Consider the following 18736-nt stretch of genomic DNA (forward strand, 5'->3'; position numbering starts at 1 on the left):
GACATATAATAGAAATGAAAAAGAATCAAAGGGAAAGATTTTTTTTTAATTTGGAAAATACAGGATCAGTTTTCACAAGTACAATTGTGATCACTTAGTGAAACTTAAGGTCATATTTCCATGATGCCAAATATCTGGATCTTTGGAAATACCCAAATAGCTTGAAATGGTTTCCATAAGTCATCCTGCTATTTGGACATATGTAGATCCAGCCTTGAGTCTGCTGAAGGAGTGGTGGGAGAATTGTAGTATCCAGGAAACTCTTTCCTTCCTTCTCTTCAAATGAGAAAAAGAAACAGAAAAAAGGGGACTGCTTAGCTGAGAGAGGATATTATTATTCCTGTCAGTGAAGGTCACCATGTTTAGAATACTTTCACTCTACCTGGAAAGAGAGGGGGGACTCGAAAATTCAGTACATATAAGATAATATGAATAATTTAATTTTAATAGGCAGTTCTTTTATTCTTTCACTTATTATGCAGATAAAACATGGCAATGCTTAATCAAAAACAGAGACCCTACCTAACATTGTGCCTTTTCCTTTAGCAAACTTTGAAATGATCATCCTTCCAAAATCCTGATCAACCTGTGCACAACACTACTGATGCTAAACCTGGTATTTCTGGTCACTTCCTGGTCATCATCATTTCAGAAATCGGGCCTTTGTATCATAGCCTCTGTGGCACTTCATTACTTCCTGCTCATTTCTTTGACTTGGATGGGTCTGGAGGCAGTCCACATGTAGTTTGCTCTACTCAAAGTCTTCAACATATACATTCCCAATTATATCCTTAAATTTTTTCTGTTTCGTTGGGGTAAGTATATCTGCTATGGTCCTTGATGCCTTTGTTTCAAGCCTGTGTCTGTCTAATTCTAGCTCCATTAGACAAATTATTTGGGACCAAATGCTGTTATTATCGTAGGTAAGGAGTTAAGGATTGCTTCACTGGTGTTTGGGTGGGCATTTCTTTTTCTGTCTGTATTGCTCTATAAATTCAACTTTTAACCTCTATGGTGAGGAATCGGTCCAAACATATTTACTGAGCACCTGCTTGTGTGCTGTGCTAAATGCTGGATCTACAGTAGTGAACCTGTCAGCTTTTATCCTTCCCTTTACTCAAGTTACAATCCCAGCAAATACACATGGATACAACAGCCAACACTGAGGTAGCGCTCCATGTGCCTGATGCGGTTCGAAGTGTCTCGTTTAGTCTAAGTGTCTCATACTCATTTAATCTTTACAATACCTCTCTGGGAAAGGTTTCATCATTATTCCCATTTAAGAGATGAGAATGCTGAGGCACAAAGAGATTAGGTAATTTGCCAGAGTTTACACAGCTAGTAACTGGCAGAACTGGGATTTGAACCAGGGAGTCTGTCTCCATAGTTTGGGCTTTGACCTCTAGGATCCAGTCATATTGTTTAAGGGCCAGGGAAAAGACTTGCAAAATGTGAGAGGGTTCTGGCTCAGACATGCCACCATTCACACCACGCCTCATGACTGTCACCGTTCTGCTGCCCTATAGAAGAAGCCAGGTAGGAACTCAGCATGAACAGTTCTTAATTTAAATGTCATTTCATTGGTTGGCTTTCTTGCATTTCTAACTGACATGGACAACTCAGCCCTTCCCCACCCCTTCTCTATTCAAACCGGCTTTGAGGTTCAGAAAATGTGTTGGATCCATAAGAGATGTGTATTAAGTGAGATGCGTAGGATACCTGGGAAGATAGATTTTATCTTCTACTGCCTTAGTGAAGACAGTAGGTTTGCAATTAGCTATTCATCCTTTTAATGAGTTCATTGACGTAGTACATGCTTTCTTTGGATACACAGTTAGTGCTATTACCCATGGTAATGTGGAGAGCAGAGACGGGCAAATGCTAAACAAAGCGTGATCTAAAAAATGGTTTGAGTATAGTTTGGAACCCATCAGAAATACAAAGCCAAAAGCAGTCAGAACACTCCCTTTTGTGCCTGGCAACCCTCACCTCGAGTCACCTGAAAGATTGAAAAATGTAGTGGAAGAGGCTTCATGAATAATCCAGAAGGCGGATAACCCACATTTGGCTAACTGTGCAGGGGCTGGAAATAGCACTCAGTCCCCTGACATCACTCATTCTTGGCTTCCTCGTCTGACCCTTCTTCCTTCACCTGCTTCTTCGTGTTGGTATTCCCCAGGGCTGGCTGCTCGTCTCTTTGATCTGCACATTCCACACACACTTTCTGGGGTGCAGGGGGAGGCAGGCAAGGCTAAGGCTTGGTAATTGGAGGCAGGAAAAACTTGAGGAGTGTCAAGTAAACACCCAAGCCAAGGCCAAGCCAAGGTGAAGGCCTGACCGGCTCAACCAGTAAAGATACAACGAGCCGCTTTCAGACTCAGATGATGACTTATATAGACAGTGAAAAGACAAGTAGCTAAAGCTGCCAGCTCCCAGGTCTTTTCTCCCCACACTATAAAGAATGACACCCAAACAAAAGAGAGCAGATGGCTGCCACACGAGTTGCAGGATTCCCTGCTGCTGACGAGCCAGCTCTCAGGTGAAGCTATGTGGTTTCTATTGTGCAGCTCTGTTCTGAGGGCGCAGGGTGCAAAGCCCCACCCTGCCTTAGAGCCCGGGAGGCGATGAGAAGCTGCATCATGACAGCCTTCTGGAGGACGTGGGGAGAAGAGTAGGAGATGGCCTCGGAGCCCCTCCTCACAGGCCTGCCTCGTCTTCTCGAATTCGTGGAGGATCACAAGGCATTCCACCAAAATTCAGATCAGTCGTGGTACAAGCCTTTGCCTGCTCGGTCTCTGGATCCCTGCAAAGTTGGCCAGGGAGCCGCTGCAGAGTTGGCCCGCTACAGGGAGTCTCAGAGCATTTAAATATTAGACAGATGCAATCAACTGTTAGGAAAATAAATATTAGTCTCTGTTTGTGTTTGAAGTTCTGTCTTCCTAATGCCAAAACAACCTGCTGAAAAGGTTTCATTCCTTTATTTAAATCCCTGTCGAAGGCAGTAGATTTATTTGTCCACATTTTTTAATAACCAGTAGGCATCTTTTTTGTTTTAATTAGCAAAGTGTTAACACAGCTTGGGGACTGTCTCACAACTTTCTTCCTAAATGCGAGACCTCCCTCCATCCCTCGCTTCCAGCCCCCAACTGGTATTTTTTTCATCTGCATTGTGCTGGGCCCTGTGCTAGGTGTGCCACACACAGAGCAGAAGGGATTGTCCTGTTAATCACAGGATAGGACAATGGAGGATTTCTTTTTTTTTTTTTTTTTTTTGCGATACGCGGGCCTCTCATTGTTGTGGCCTCTCCTGTTGCGGAGCACAGGCTCTGGACGCGCAGGCTCAGCGGCCATGGCTCACGGGCCTAGCTGCTCCACGGCGTGTGGGATCCTCCCGGACTGGGGCACGAACCCGTGTCCCCTGCATCGGCAGGTGGACTCTCAACCACTGTGCCACTAGGGAAGCCCCAGTGGAGGATTTCTTAAGATGCTTGGCACTCTGGGGTTTGAAACAGCTTCGGAAAGTATCTTACAAAACCCCTAAAATGTGTGCAGGTGTTATGCTCCTAGTTTAGGAGAAATACATTGTGAAAAAGAAAGAAGTCTTTTAAGTTTTGCAAATGTACACGTAATTGGATTTTTAAACCCTGTGTCTATACTCATGTCACGTTTGACCATTTTGACTGAACTGATTGCTTTATTATACTCGGGCTGAATTGACTGATTGTTAACTGGTCGATCTAGTCAAAATGTCAAACTAGTAACTAGCGTGGAAACGGCTCCCCTGTCAGAAAAGCACTGAAGGCTGCAGCTGATTGCCTGTGCCCTTCCTCCAAGGTGGCCTAGACAAAAAGAGACTGGGAACTAAGGGGCAGTGTTGAAAGAGAGACAAATTGGCAGCCGATCCTCTGAGAAGAAATGCTTTATGCGAAATTGCATTCCCATGAACTAGATGTGCCAAGTTGATTTTTGGCACTTGTGCTATTTTTAATAACCAGTGGGTGTTGTACTGAAGCCATTGGCATGCTGTTTAGTTTAGCAGATTGGAGAACTCCTAGAAATGTTTAACCTGGAAGAATTCACAAACATTTTGCAAACAATGGTATTTTGATGCCCGCACATCTGTGGCTCATTTAAAGTGTCTTAATGTATCAGCGCCAACAGTCATTGATCAGGAGCTCTTCCACTTCCTAATGGGATGCCTTTGGCTTGCTTTCTCACTCTAGGAATCCCAGAGATTGTGGTGGTGATCATACTCAGTGTGAAAAAAGATCTGTATGGGACTCTGAGCTCAACGACTCCATTGTAAGTACCAGCATGTCTGCTGCTCCAGTGGTGATGCTCTTGACCATCAGGGTATGGTGAGGTGCTCCCTGGCCTGGGGCTTGGTCTTGACACTGGCTTCAGGGAGGAAATTGGCCTCAGCCTTTTTACCCTAACAAAGTCATGGGTGCACTGATATAATGGTTAGGTGTCTGCGCTCAGTATGACCTTGGTCAACTTACTTTACCTCTTCCTTCCATTTCCTCCTCTGGGAAACGGGGATAATGTTTGCTCTCAGTGTTGGGTGCAGATTAAAATGACACCATGTATATAAAGTGCTCAGCATGTGGCCTGTTCCGTCGGTGATACATATCTGGCAGTGATTATTAATTAATGAATAGTTTATTTATCTATTTATTTATTTAATTTTTTGACTGGTAAAGAGCTCTCAAATTTATTAAATGGGACTATAATAATGATGTAAATACAATGCAAGAAAACATAATAAAAGAAATTGGCATTATAGACATCTGGCAGCTATCATGGTTAGAAAGCTTGCAGTTGGAGCGGCCACTATAACGAAATACTGAAATGGGTTGGAAAGCATTCCTGTATTTCAACGACAAAGGTCTCCCCTGAAGAAGACTCCACCACTTTCCTCTATAAATTGGCTCAGCTTTGTCGTCCTGTTGTTGTTCTTTTCTTTCTTTCTTTTTCTTTGCTCTTTTTGATATATAAAGCCCATCTCTTTGGTCCTCTCAACCATAGCTGCCAGAGAGTAGCTATTCAAGTCGCTCCACCTCTCCAGAACCTTCTTTTACAGGCCTGTAGTTAGTTACCATGCAGTCCTTCAGACTGCACAACCTCACTTTACACTTTGGATTGTTTTTTACTTACCCGTATCCATTCTCTGTATCGTAGCCTCTCAAGTTCTTTTTCACTATAGAGTTCCTCTCCCACTGGACTGGAATCAAATGCACAAGGTCTTGCCCTCCAAACTTCTCCATCTTTCATATTGAGCTGACAGTTTCCAGAGGGTCAAAATTATATTGCCCCTGCCAGCAGATGCCTTGTAATTATAATTGCTCCTTATCCTTTCTCTCTCTCCCTTTTCTCTTCCCTTCCTTTTCATCTCCTCCTCCATCCTCCCTCCTTGCTTGTTTTGTGACTTAAAGGGTCCCCAGTGTGTATCTAATGGTGATTCTTCTTCAAAGATCAAAAGCAAAAGCAAAACCAGAACAAAACCAACTCCACTCCCCCTGAAAAAGCCCTTTCATATGTGAATTGGTTAGTAAGAGGCAGACTGCTCTAAGAGCTTTTAAAAAATAATTATATTTTGTAAAGCAATTATACTCCAATAAAGATGTAAAAAAACAAACAAAAATTATATTTTGAAGAAGTAACACATGCACACGGTAGAAAATTCAAATGTACAGAAGGGTAGAGGATGAAAAGTAAAGTCCACTCCCAACACCAAGCTTCCCAGTTTCCGTCCCTTGATGCAACTCTTATTGCCAAACAATGGGATTTGTGTAGATTTTCTCTTGTACACTTTGTCACCCAAATAGTAGATATACACTGCTTCGTACTTAACAGTATGTCTTGGAGATGATTCTCTAACCAAATATATAGTGCTGCCTTTTTAAAAGAGTTTTCTATAGCTTCTTTTAAGGCTGAAGATGATATTCAGGGAAACTTAAGTTTTTCTGTTTTTTTTCTTTTACCACAAAGTTGAATGTCTTTATTGTTATAAGCAACAGACATTTTGCAATGAATGCCCAATTCATTGCACTTCAGATTGGCTAATAAGCATGTGCAGGAATGCAGCAGCAATATTTATTAAATCTAAAATCTTTTAGAAAATTTATTTTTTAAAATATTTATTTATTTGTTTGTTTGTTTGTTTGTTTTGGCTGCGCTGGGTCTTAGTTGCAGCACGCGGGATCTTTAGTTCCAGCATGTGGACTTCTTAGTTGCAGCGTGCATGCGGGATCTAGTTCCCCGACCAGGGCTCAAACCGGGGCCCCCTGCATTGGGAGCGTGGAGTCTTACCCACTCGACCACCAGGGAAGTCCTGAAAATTTATTTTATTGAAGTAAAGTTGATTTACAGTGTTGTGTTAATTTCTGGTGTATGGCAAATTGATTCAGTTATACATATATATAATAGTTTGCATTCGCTAATCCCAAACTCCCAATCCATCCCTCCCCCGTCCCCCATCCCCCTTGGCAACCACAAATCTGGGGAACCCTAAGTATTAGATTCTATTAGGGAAATTAAATGCTTTCCCCCTACTCCCTTGTGACCCACACAAACATACACAAACTCACATACAGATGAAAGTATCCACACCAACATGAACAATATGACCACAGGGGATATTCCTAGCTCTGGAAAAGAGGTCTCAGCTAATTTGATACACAGTTAAATTAGTGAAGTTTGTCTATGTTCAAAAATCAGAGGTAATGCATGTAGTAATTGGAAATGTTATGAGATGAAGTATCTGTTCATATAAATCATTGCATAATTCTTCTTTAATAGAAACTGTAAAGCCATTAATCAATCCAGTGACCAGTGTTGCCTTTTGGAGTTCAAACCTCTAGCTGTGGTGCGGGGTTGAAAATAAACATCATATTTGAAAGCAATACAGTTAGAGCTGTCTTCTTCTTGTTGAATTTTCATTAACTCTGATGTTCTCATCGCTATTTGATATAGCAGTCCAAAAAGCCAGTCATTACCCATGTCCTTTCACTGTGAAATTTATCATGCAAAGCAGAATTTATCCTGCAAATAAAAGCTCAGGTGTAAGCCACTTCGGGGGGAATTACATAATTTGTTTTTCTGCTATTGAGGAAGAGAATAGCCTCCCAGGGAATTGGACTGAGAGGTTTCTGCATGTGTAGGGCAGAAATATCCTCTAGGATTTTTAACTTGACACTGGGAAGAACCCTGGACTGGGGCTCAGGAGACTGGGGTTCTGGTGCCAGCTCTGCCTGCAGTGAGCATGAGTGAACTCTGTCGAGTTGGTTTACACTCTAGGCCTAGATGTCCTCGTGTGAAATGAAACTGACTCAGTGATCGTCAGAGTCGCATTAAAAATAGGAGTTTATGTTTCTCTACCTCACAATGGCCTTCTCTCCTTGGTCTCTTCCAGTTGTTGGATTAAAGATGATCCTATCTTTCACATCTCAGTGGTGGCTTATTTTTGCCTCATATTTCTCATGAATCTCTCCATGTTCTGCACTGTTCTTGCTCAACCGAATTCCATGAAATCCCAAAGCCAGAAGACTCAACGGAAGATGATGCTGCATGACCTCAAAGGCACAACGAGCCTGACATTCTTACTTGGGCTCACCTGGGGGTTTGCCTTTTTTGCCTGGGGAGCTGTGAGGATCCTTTTCTTGTATCTTTTTGCCATTTTTAACACTTTGCAAGATAACTGTTGCCTCTCTGTACTTTCTCTGGCTAGCTAAACCTCCATCAAAATTTTTGCTGCTTTGGAAAATCTTACCTTTAGTATTCAGTATTTTTTCAAAGGAGGAAAAAATAATCCAAGGGGCCTCTGCTGTCAATGACTGACAGGCAGCCACTAGAAACATTGGCTAGATGTTAGGGCTTCATTAAATGAGCCCACTCTCTCTTACTCAGGGATGTAGAGAGAAATCCGGATAGCTAACTCAACTGCAGCTAGTTGGCCATGTCTCTATCGAACACCGATTGCCAGTACACCCTACAGTATTCATTACATCAACATATTGTGCTCATAAGTGTACAGATTCACACTTGTGTTGACATTTTGAAGTACATAATCCCATGGAACATAGCAATTACTGGACAGTAGAAACATTAAACTGTTGACCCCATAGACTCTGGCTGCATCAGATATCCTCATATTGTGAGAAGGAGCCAGGTTAGGAAATTGTAGAGCCATAGAGGATTGAACATGGAGAGCAAAGAGCAGTGGGCCATGGCAAGAAGCCAAGGTTCTGGTCTTGGTTTTGCTACAAATCAGTCTTGAAAAAGTCACCACAGCTGGTTGAATTAGATGACCCTAAACTAATGACTCTATAGCTCTTTAGTCTCCTGTCTGTTTTCTGGTGAAAGGAACAAATGATTAATGAAGTTATTAAATGGTAGACCAAAGATGGCATGAGAAGTAAAAGGTAGGGCTCTGGTTAATACACCTCTGAGTAATTGCTGCTGTTCATTATAATCTGATGTTGCTTATTTGAACATCTTGGCAGGAAGAGGCATGCAGAATGATTTCCTGGGGGTCTCAAAGTCCACCCCATGCTCTTATCCTCAAGTTTGGCCAAGCTCATTTGGGGTACTGGGGCAGGCTGTGAGTCGACTTGGGCAGTCCATTGAGTTAAGGTCTCCCTTATTGCTCTTAACTACTTATTCATTCAATAAACCCTTTTACCAGAGTACAGGGAACTGGTGGTCCCATAGGGTGCTTCAGCAAGAAAGAGTTCTATGGTCAAAGAAATTTGGGAAATGCAGAAAACTACCCCTCCCCATTCTTGAAATGACATAATGTTCACTAGCATGGTACAAGCTCTGAGAAATTCTGCTGGGGGGAAATAACTTAAAAAATTTGTTTTAAATTTAACATTTTAAAAACCTCAGAATCCTTTGTTATTGTGGTTGTTAACCCCTGAGGAACCTTGGGAAATATGAGTTGCTCTGCAGTTAATACAGGCCAGGTATTGGCAAGGTGCTGCAGGGCATGGGGGAAAAATCCAAAATAAAGTATACTCTTGGACGGCAAGTCCTGTGATTCAAGAAACCATCTCATTTTAGAGCAATGCAGTGTATCAATTGGAACTTTTGTCCCACTGGATTCCACCAACCTTACATAGCCAATTCTGTTTGGAATATAAAGAGACACAAAATATGTTGTTCTTCGTCCATGTGCCATCTTTATTCCTTCTGACACTAGGGACAGAATTTTTAGGAGCTCTCCACACTACTGTCACGTGGTTTCCTTTGAGGCTACCAGTGCTTGGTTGTATCTTAGATCATCAACCGAGGACCCGGTGATGGTTCTACACTTTATCTCTTGACTTTACCTGGCCTCCACTGTGATAGCCTGGTCTCAGTAGCATGATGCTTTGAGAACAAAGCTCCCTTGCTCTAGAATGTGGACAGAGGTAGATTTGTGAACTAGGTGCCTGTGTGGATTTCTTCCTAAGCAGTAACTCCAGGCTACTCTTGGGCACACGAGTTCTGAGGAGAAACACTCTCAACCTTATGGAAAGAGGGGTTAAAGGAATAGCTGACAAAAGAACCAGAAAGCAAAGAAGTTTAGAGCTTAAAGCGGGGGAGGGGTGTTTTGCAAAAACAGCATGTGCTCCATTCCTGTGGTAGAAGGAGAGAGTGGTGTCTAAGCGGGAAGCCTGGATGGGTAGATGCAGAATCCAATGGGAGATCTCCTGAGAACGAAAACCAAAGCCCAGATCCAACGTAAACTGAGCCAAGCTGTCTCCGTCTGTCAGATGCGCTTTATGTCAATCAATCACCAAGCCTTGCTAGTTCCTAGTCCCGCCTACAAGGTAGAATGTGCCATCTTGCAGAAGGGGGTGTTTTCAGAGCTCTGAGTTTCAAACTCGAGTTCCATAGACACACACACACACACACACACGTCCCAAATATTCAAAACAAGAATGCAATGAAACAAGTGAACAAATTAGCCATTTAAAAAACAGATGGTAAGTTTGTAATTTTGGCTGAAGGGGGTTGCCCTGTGGTCAAGTGTGAAAAAATGATGCTCTTGATGAGCCATTCCTGAAGGAGGGATGCACAAATAAAAACGCAGGTGACAAAAACCTGACATCTTCCCTCCTGCCTATGTGCTAGTGAGTAAGCAGATCAATCTGTTATTGGAAAGAAAAAGGAAGGCTGTCAGGAAGAAAGGGCGAGCTGGCAGGCAGCTCATTGGAATTCACAGAATAACCTTTAAGTCTGAGAACTAGCTGAACTCCATGCAGGAAATCAGAACAGTAAGAGGGACTGGTTGTCACTGTGGCCCCTTGTTCCTGCTGAAGCTGCAGGAGTTTTACCTGCTTGGAGACTGGGATTTGCTCTCATCAGGCTGCCGGACCACCTTCTAGGTAGCTGCTGCTCAGAAAAAGAGTGAAGTCTGCTAGCTTCTTCACCACTGTTCATTGGTTACAAATGGAGATAAAGCCCTCAGGGGAGGTAGTGGGACTTGTCACTTGTCACCGTTTAGCTTCCAGATTGCTGCCTCCATCCTGGAGGGAGAGACTCAGAGAGTCTCAGTGCTGGGGCCAGGAAAGCCAGGTCTTCACAATCCAACTTCCCATCAAGTGACAGGAAGTCACAAGCCACCACTTGAAACTTCCTAGAGACAGAGAGCTCCCCACTCCATAAAGCAGAGCATTTAACATCCCTTTTCTTTTCTTTCTTTTTTCAAATTGAACTATACTTGCTGTACAATATTGTATGTTACAGGTGTACAGTATAGTGATTCACAATTCTTAAAGGTTACACTCCATTTAGAGTTATTATAAAATATTGGCTCTATTCCCTATGTTGCACAATATATACTTATAGCTTATTTATTTTACACATAGTACTTTGTACCTCTTAGTCCCTTACCCATTCCTCTCCCCACTGCTAACCACTAGTTTTAATGTCTCTTTTTTAAAATTTGAAATATATTTGACATATAACATTGTATAAATTTAAGGTATACAACGTGTTGATTTGATACATTGTATATTGTAATACAATTGCCATTGTAGCTTCTAATCAGCTTTGAATCTTATCTGGGTCATCCTTTCCTGGGGGTGGATTGGAGAGAGAGAGAGAGAGAGAGAGAGAGAGAGAACAACGTCTTTTATAACCTAATCTTAGAAGGGACATGCCATCATTTCTGCCATATTCTACTGATACAACATGGGAGGAGACAACATAAGGATGTGAATGGCAGGATGTGGGCATCACTGAGAGCCATCTCAGAGGCTGGTTCCCATTGCAGACCTTATCTCTCAAGCTCTAGGACAGACAGCAGCCCAGGAGGAAAACTGCGGTTGACATGAAACCTTGATACAGACCTTCTTGCTAGCACTGCCATTGAGAGGGAGGCTAGAAAGGTGACCTCAGAAAGCTAGTAATGGCCTTGGGGTTCCTTAGAAGGAGTATTGATGGTGACAAGAGTAGGCCTGAGTCTAGGCATTGGTGACAGCGAGTGAAAGAAGCTGAAAAAGACTGACCTTCTTCTCCTGGCTAGGGTTCCTCATTTTTGTGTTCCACTGGGTGATGAAGGAGCATGCGCAGGAGTGGTGGCAGCTGCTTTTCTGTTGCAGGTGGTTGTGACTGGATACTGGTAAGACGCCATTTGGGGTAAGGTATTGAATTTACAGGTTTTCCAAACTGATGAGATTTACTTGTCTCCTGACTTGAGTTCATACACCATCAGCATCAAATGGAGGCTGTTTCCATGTCAGGAAAAAGATTTGTGCTTTTGTGCGGAGATGAATGAAGTCAGGTGAAGGATGTGACTTCAGCCATATTTTAACATAGTGAAACTTCGCTTTTGGCCCAAATTCCTTGGACTGCTTGTCCTTGTTGTCACTTAAGTCTCAATTCAATTAAAAGAACATTGATTGAGTGCCTACGGTGTTCCAGGCACTGGGTCCCAGGGCCTTTCTGACCTGTAGCCAACAGTTGACTGAGCAGATGTGGGAAGCAAGAAGTCATGGTGGAGGAGAGAGCTTGTCAGCATCCCTAAGATGCCTGGCTGGTGGGCAGCCCAGATGGACCAGTGGCCCTTCCTGCACAGTGGGAGGTATAGTGGACTCTGGTGTTGCCTCTGAGAATGTCTCCAGTTCAGGCAAACTGGTTTTCTATGCATCAAAAGCCTCTTCCATCCAATTCAGGTAGCTTCGCTCAGTCTCAGTGCAAAACTCAGTTTATTGCCTTTAGGGAAGGCGATGCTTGAACTAGAAGATGCTATAAGTAGCACAGAGATCCAGTTCCTTTTTGCTGGGCATGTCAGTAACCTGCTGGTCCCTGTGCTGGGATCTAGCGAAAGTGGTCTTCCTTGGTAAGTGAATTGGCTCTGCCCGTACCACACATTATAGTTCAAACTTACTTCTCACAACTTCATAGAAAAGCTGCCTCCTTGAGGTACCCAGAACGAACAGACTGTACATTGGGCTTTATATTTTTAACAGGATTCTTAAGGTATAATTTACCCATTTGAAGTGTGGAATTTGATGAGTTTTCTGTTTTTAACTGTTTGGGGTGTCATTTCAGATGGCAGCAGCTGGTGTGGGCTCAATGTTGGGCAGAAACAGGAAAGACTGAAGAAAACCTTTGCGTACAACTTGTTGACACCATCCGTCAAGTCAACTGCAACTAGTTCCATTTTCAAATCTTTAGGCTCTGCCCAAGGCACTCCTTCAGAAACAAGCTCCCCAAATGGTGAGAGAAAAGGCTACACTGTCTATACTTATATTCCAGAGGTATTGAATTAGTGTGAGGCCACAGATGTGGTCTTGGGAAATGATTCCTCCTCAAAACAAAATGCACATGTGCATGTGTACACCTGGGATCACTCTGGACTGAGAAAGTGTGCATAGAAGCACCTAGTGAACTTAGTGTGTACAAGTCAGTGGGTTATTAGATTCATGGAGGAGAGAAGAGACTGGAGGTAAAGAAAAAAAATTCGTGGGTAATTGCAAACAATCGTCACAAACTGTTAAAATCCGAAGGCACCTCATACATTGTCTAGTGCAATCCCCTCATTTTATGGATGAGGAACCTTAAGCAGGAAAAGGAGAACGCCTTATGGACATTCTCCATCAGCAGCAGAATTGGGGCCAGAACTCAGGTCTCCTGGCTCCCAAGCTAGTGCTCATCACACCCCACCTAGAATACCAGCTGAGCTGCACATTGCTCTTAGATGCTCACCTTCTTCCACAGAAAGCCAAGCTTCTAGGTACAGAGACAGATGTGAGGTGGAGATGGGTGTTAGGAGGGAAAGTGTAGGGAAAGGATTGGTATAAAGGCCTAAAGTAAGCAGAAAGGCATACTAGAGCAAAAACTTAAGAACTTCAAGGTGATGTTATGATGACTCCGTGTCCTGTGCTTCCAGATGGACCATAGTGCAGTGGTCTTTGGTTGCCTTTCTTAAAGACCAAAGTAGACTCCGGTTCACACACAGAACACCTCTGGTGGCCTAGCTGTAGTCATTCTCTCCATCTCAGTGCTGGTGGTAGAATGGCCTCATCCCCCTGTAGTTTTCTTTCTATTGGCTCCATCAGCAGTTCTATTTACAAGGGCTGTAGGCAATCTGGAAGCAGTATGGTGGGTTAAAAAAAAAAAGGCACCAAACTTAGAGTCAGAAGACTTTGGCTCAAGTCACTAACTCCATGACCTTGGGCACATCACTTCCCTACTCGGAACTACATTCCCTCTACCTTCAACATGGTGGGGTGTGGGAGGCAAGATGGATCATCTCCAAAGGGCCTACCAGCTTCAGGACTGTGTGAGGCCACACCATTTTCCAGTTTAGGCTCATTGACTAGTGTTGGAGTCTCCACCTCCATTTCTACATGGGAAAGTCGGTGCATGTGAAGAAAATCTTTCTGCAGCCACAAGCGTCCATCAAATTCTGGCCAGCTAACTTGCAGATATGTTGGTGCCCATGTGGAGCCACTGGGGAGCCATGGCATATAGAGGCATGAACTGTGGAAGGTTTTTAGTGGATAATAGTTGGGTCTGATTGGGGAATATTTGCAAGAAGGTGAGTTAGGCTTGGCTCCCCTGCTGTCCTTGAGGGATATTGTTTCATCAGCAAATATACAGCCCAAATGGACATACTTTTCTTTGAAGGAGCAGTAGTAAATACCATGTCCCAGATTTTAATGTCGTTGGACCTAGCTATAGACCTGGAGAGCCCAGGGGCCTGCAGCCAGCACTGAGATGCTCATCAGTTATGACAGTAACTCAGCCAGTGGGGCAGGTAGTACAGCCTCTTGGGCCACAGGTTCTACGACTGCAATCTGGATGCTGCCATCAGACATATGGCAGCCAGAAACTCGATTCCTTTAGCACCGAGTGAAAACTTGCGCCCTCTGTACCACTAGGCACTCTCAAACTTGAGAAACAGCTGAATCTTCAGAGCAAGAATATCAGATTCATAGGGGATACAGATAGGTGTGTTATCATTTTATGTTGTCTCTTCCTGAAGGTCTCCGAGGTTTGTCCATGACTAGCCTCCCCTAAGTTAAGGTTACTGTGAATAACATAGCCTATTATTCACAAGGCAGGAAGAACAGATGCACTTGTAATCGCTTAACAGTACTGTCAGGATGAATTAATTCACCCCAAATTTAGATTAAACTATCCGAGGAAAGCACCACAACTTTTACTTCCTTTCTAATTCTTCTATTTATTCCTTCATTTGATAAACATGTCTTATGATTCTACTATGTGCAAAGTCCCTAATGCCACAGCTGAAAATGCTTTTTTTCTTTAATGCAGACAACTTTGATGAAGATCTCAACTGTTTCTCTCCTTTGAGTTGTGAAGCTGTGCCTAATTGTGTGAGAAGAATATTACCTGTGGAAATCAAAATGAATTCCATTCACAAACAAAGATTTCTTCAATAAATCCCAGCAAAGATACCCACCTTCCCCTACCCCCAGATTGGGGAAAATGTTGATTTTGTGAAAGCATCTGCTCCAACTTTGTATTCTAAATATTATTTTGGAAGGGGCAGATGCGATAGCATTTAGTGAATATTAAAGCCAGAATAATTCTCCTATTCATTGTAATAGTTGTTTCTTACTTTTATTGTAGAGAAGATATGAGCCTATAGTTATGATATGTTAGGGGAGAGCTGTCTACAGCGTTGGAGATTTTGTTTCGAAAACTCTTGTGTCTACATCCTGAAAGAAAAAAAAAAGATCGTGATCAGGGTCCTTACAGTGCTGAGAGCCAAACAATTTCAGGCGGCAGAAGTTTCCAGGTGCCCAGTTGGCCTGACACCCACGCAGGTAGTAGATAAGAAAAGTCACAAGGTCATACCTTTTGGGGAAAAAAGATGCTATCCTGTTGGCTTGTCATGACAAAGCACCTGAAATCCCCTTTACTAAAGTTACTCTTTTGATTGAAGCCCTTGTTAAAATGTCAACATGTTTTGTGAAAACAGTGGCTCATCAATCCACAGACACCCATCAGTTCCTTAGTGGGGATGAACTTCTCAACCAAGACAGCCCCTGAGGGCACAGGAGGCAGGGTTCTGAGGAAGGGAAAAGAACAGGAGCTGTCTGAAGCTGGTGGTTTTTCCTAGGGAGCAAAGGTGAGGGTGAGCAGAACAGTAGGGGATGGAAGAGAGAAGACTCATCCAAAGGCAACGGAGTGACCCTGAGGATGAACTTTGCCTGCCTTACACTCTGTGGCTAAGCATGATGGGTGGCCTTCTTAATCCCATCCCACATGCTGTCACCAAGGCTTCCCAGCCAAGGCAGGCTGCTCACATTTGTCCTTAAGTAGAAACAAGTAAAGAGATGAACATTCTGGAAGGATACACAAGCCACTAGTATCAGTGGTGGTCTTCAGGAAGGGGAATTGGGTATCTGGGAGCAAGGGAGGAAGGGAGGCTTACTTTTGAATCTTGTACTGAGAGAGTGTACTATCTCTTCAAGAAATAAATGAAAACAAGAACTTCCCTGGTGGTGCAGTGGTTAGGAATCTGCCTGCCAATGCAGGGGACATGGGTTCGATCCCTGGTACACGAAGATCGCACATGCTGTGGAGCAACTAAGCCCAGGAGCCACAAATACTGAAGCCTGCGTGCCTAGAGCCCATGCTCCACAACAAGAGAAGCCACTGCTCGCCGCAACTAGAGAAAGCCCGTGCGCAGCAATGAAGACCCAATGCAGCCAAAAGTAATTAATTAATAATTAACTTTTTAAAAAAGGTCAGCTGTCATTTAAAAAGATAAATAAATGAAAACAAATAAATAAAGACAATTGGAGCCTTCCAATGAGAAAGAGAGATAAATTCTTGGGTTTCCATACCACAAATTTAGTCCCCCATTACTCTCATGAATATGTATGATGCAGTGGGCTGTGGAGAGAGCAGAGCTGAGTTGAAATCCCAGCTCTTAGCAGAGATGTGACAGAGAATCCTAAATGTGAGGCTTGGGGAAGTAATAATAACAGTACATTCATCATAGAGTTGAAGTGAGGCTTAAATGAGATGAGGGTTATACATTTTCCAGCACAGTGAAGCATAGTATGACTTAACCCCTTTTCCTTTCTAACTCCCACCCACTATGGAAGCAACCTAAGTGTCCATCAACAGGTGAATGGATAAAGAAAATGTGGTATGTGTGTGTGTATATATATATATATATATATATAAAATGGACTACTACTCAGGCATAAAAAAGAATGAAATTTTGCTATTTGCAGCAATGTGGATGGACCTAGAGGGTATTATGCTTAGTCAAATAAGTCAGACGGAGAAGGACAAGTGCTGTATGATATCACTTATATGTGGAATCTAAACAAACAAACAAAGAAAAAAAATAGAAACAGACATAGATACAGAGAACAAACTGATGGTCACCAGACCTGGTTGGGGAGGGGGTGAAATAGGTGAAGGGAATTAAGAGGGACAAACTTACAGTTATAGAATAAATAAGTCACAGCAATGTAATATACAGTATAAGGAATATAGTCAATAATACTGTAATAATGTTGTATGGGGACAGATAGTTACTGGACTTGTCACAGTGATCATTTCATCATGTATTTGTTGGACCGCTCTGTTGTACATCTGAAACTAACAAAGTCCGACATCAACTATACCTCAATAGAAATTTTTTAAAAAGAGAAAAAATAATTACAAAGCTCCTTGGAGCTTCAGGGCACAGGCTCTGGCTTTTCATTCTCTACTGTGCTCTGGGTACCCTGTGGGCAAACTGGCAAACACTGAAGAGCACTAAACTCTCTCCAGGGCAAGTCATCTGGGATGACCCTTACCCACCTCCTGCCTACCCCCAGGGATATGGGAAGTTTGCGGGGTGGAAGCGTAAGTAAGAGAAGGTAAAGTTTGTATCCTCAACATTCAGGCCTATGGTGAATTGGTGTGTTTCTCATCCTGAACTTCAAGCATTTAGGGAACACAAAGGATGTGGAGTAATGGAGGAAGGATCTAGTTATACCTCTGTTGATTACACAAAACAAATGAAATGAATTAGATTCATACTTATAATGTGTGGTGAATCCTAAGCACTCCATAAATATTTGTTGCATGCATGCATGAATGAATGGTCTAAAATACATGAGTGTATGAAAGCAACAGCTGACTTTTCCTAATCTGGAGTCTCTTATCTCAGTGCTGAGTAAACCTATGTTCTCCACTAATATGTAAGCTTCATGAAGGTAGGAACCTTGTCTGTCTTGTTGACCGCTGTACTCTCAGCGCCTAACACAGTATTTCAGTCAAGGTTCTTTGGTTGCCGGCAACAAAAGCCAAATGTCTCTGACTGACAGCCTTGACTGCCAGTTCTGGTTACCCAAGGAGAAGGGACTTGGTTGAAAGGGTTTGGGGAACTTAAATAATTTATGGGGAGGTTAAAGAACAGGGCTTGAAAAAGGACAGAGGTCTACAAATCAGGAACCATAGCGGATTGTCTCCTAGCAGGGAATCTTCTTGGTAGAGCACCACTGCTGGGAAGAATAAACTAATTTCTTCTAGTCTTATGTTACTGCTTTAAGATTCAGAGTCTCGGGCTTCCCTGGTGGCGCAGTGGTTGAGAGTCCGCTTGCCGATGCAGGTTTTATGGGTTCGTGCCCCGGTCTGGGAAGATCCCACATGCTGCAGAGCGGTTGGGCCATGGCCGCTGAGCCTGCGCGTCCGGAGCCTGTGCTCCGTAACGGGAGAGGCCACAGCAGTGAGAGACCCGCGTACCGAAAAAAAAAAAAAAAAAAAAAAAGATTCAGAGTCTCATGAGACTACTCCTGATAGGCTGAGCTTAACTTTTGTGCTGTACCAGGTAGTGAGAGGAGGGATGTGGCAGAAGGGAGTTCTTCAGGGAGCCCTTTTGTTTTCACAGTAACAGGACAAGAGCTTGGGTTTACCACCCCACCAAGAATACCCAGAATGGGGGAGAAATCATTCTGCAAAAAGAAATTAGGCTGCTGTTAGGAATGGATGAGTAGGTTAGAGAAAAATCCACATTTGCCCACTACATACAATATAGGACTGAATGTGTTTTGGTTGAATCAATGGCTAATTCGGTAATATACTTATTCAATAAGTGTACAGTAGTGCTTAGAAGAGAAAGTCTCTCCCCCACGTCTCATGCCTCATCATGCATTCACTTATTTTTTAAAGGCTAAGGTATATCAGGATGTTGAGGGGGTTGAAGAGTTCAAGATAAGCATCCCAGAATTATAGAGAAGAGTGCTGTTAGAAAAGGTGAGTTTTA

The 18736-nt window shown here is 43.0% G+C and overlaps 1 protein-coding gene across 1 annotated transcript in view; it reads left to right on the forward strand.

Annotated features, from left to right (window-relative positions):
* The window catches only part of ADGRG4 (adhesion G protein-coupled receptor G4), a gene marked incomplete at both ends in the record, with an annotated part of 125413 nt that overhangs the window by 80928 nt on the left and 25749 nt on the right, over positions 1 to 18736 (forward strand). The window contains 8 exon segments of the mRNA XM_079728122.1: positions 547 to 553; positions 557 to 742; positions 746 to 815; positions 4224 to 4302; positions 7415 to 7701; positions 11516 to 11597; positions 12509 to 12752; positions 13096 to 13228. Of these exon segments, the coding sequence (XP_079584248.1) occupies positions 547 to 553; positions 557 to 742; positions 746 to 815; positions 4224 to 4302; positions 7415 to 7701; positions 11516 to 11597; positions 12509 to 12752; positions 13096 to 13228 (1088 nt within the window).

The sequence above is a fragment of the Hyperoodon ampullatus genome (assembly GCF_949752795.1).
Source record: "Hyperoodon ampullatus genome assembly, chromosome: X".
Classification (NCBI taxonomy): domain Eukaryota; kingdom Metazoa; phylum Chordata; class Mammalia; order Artiodactyla; family Ziphiidae; genus Hyperoodon; species Hyperoodon ampullatus.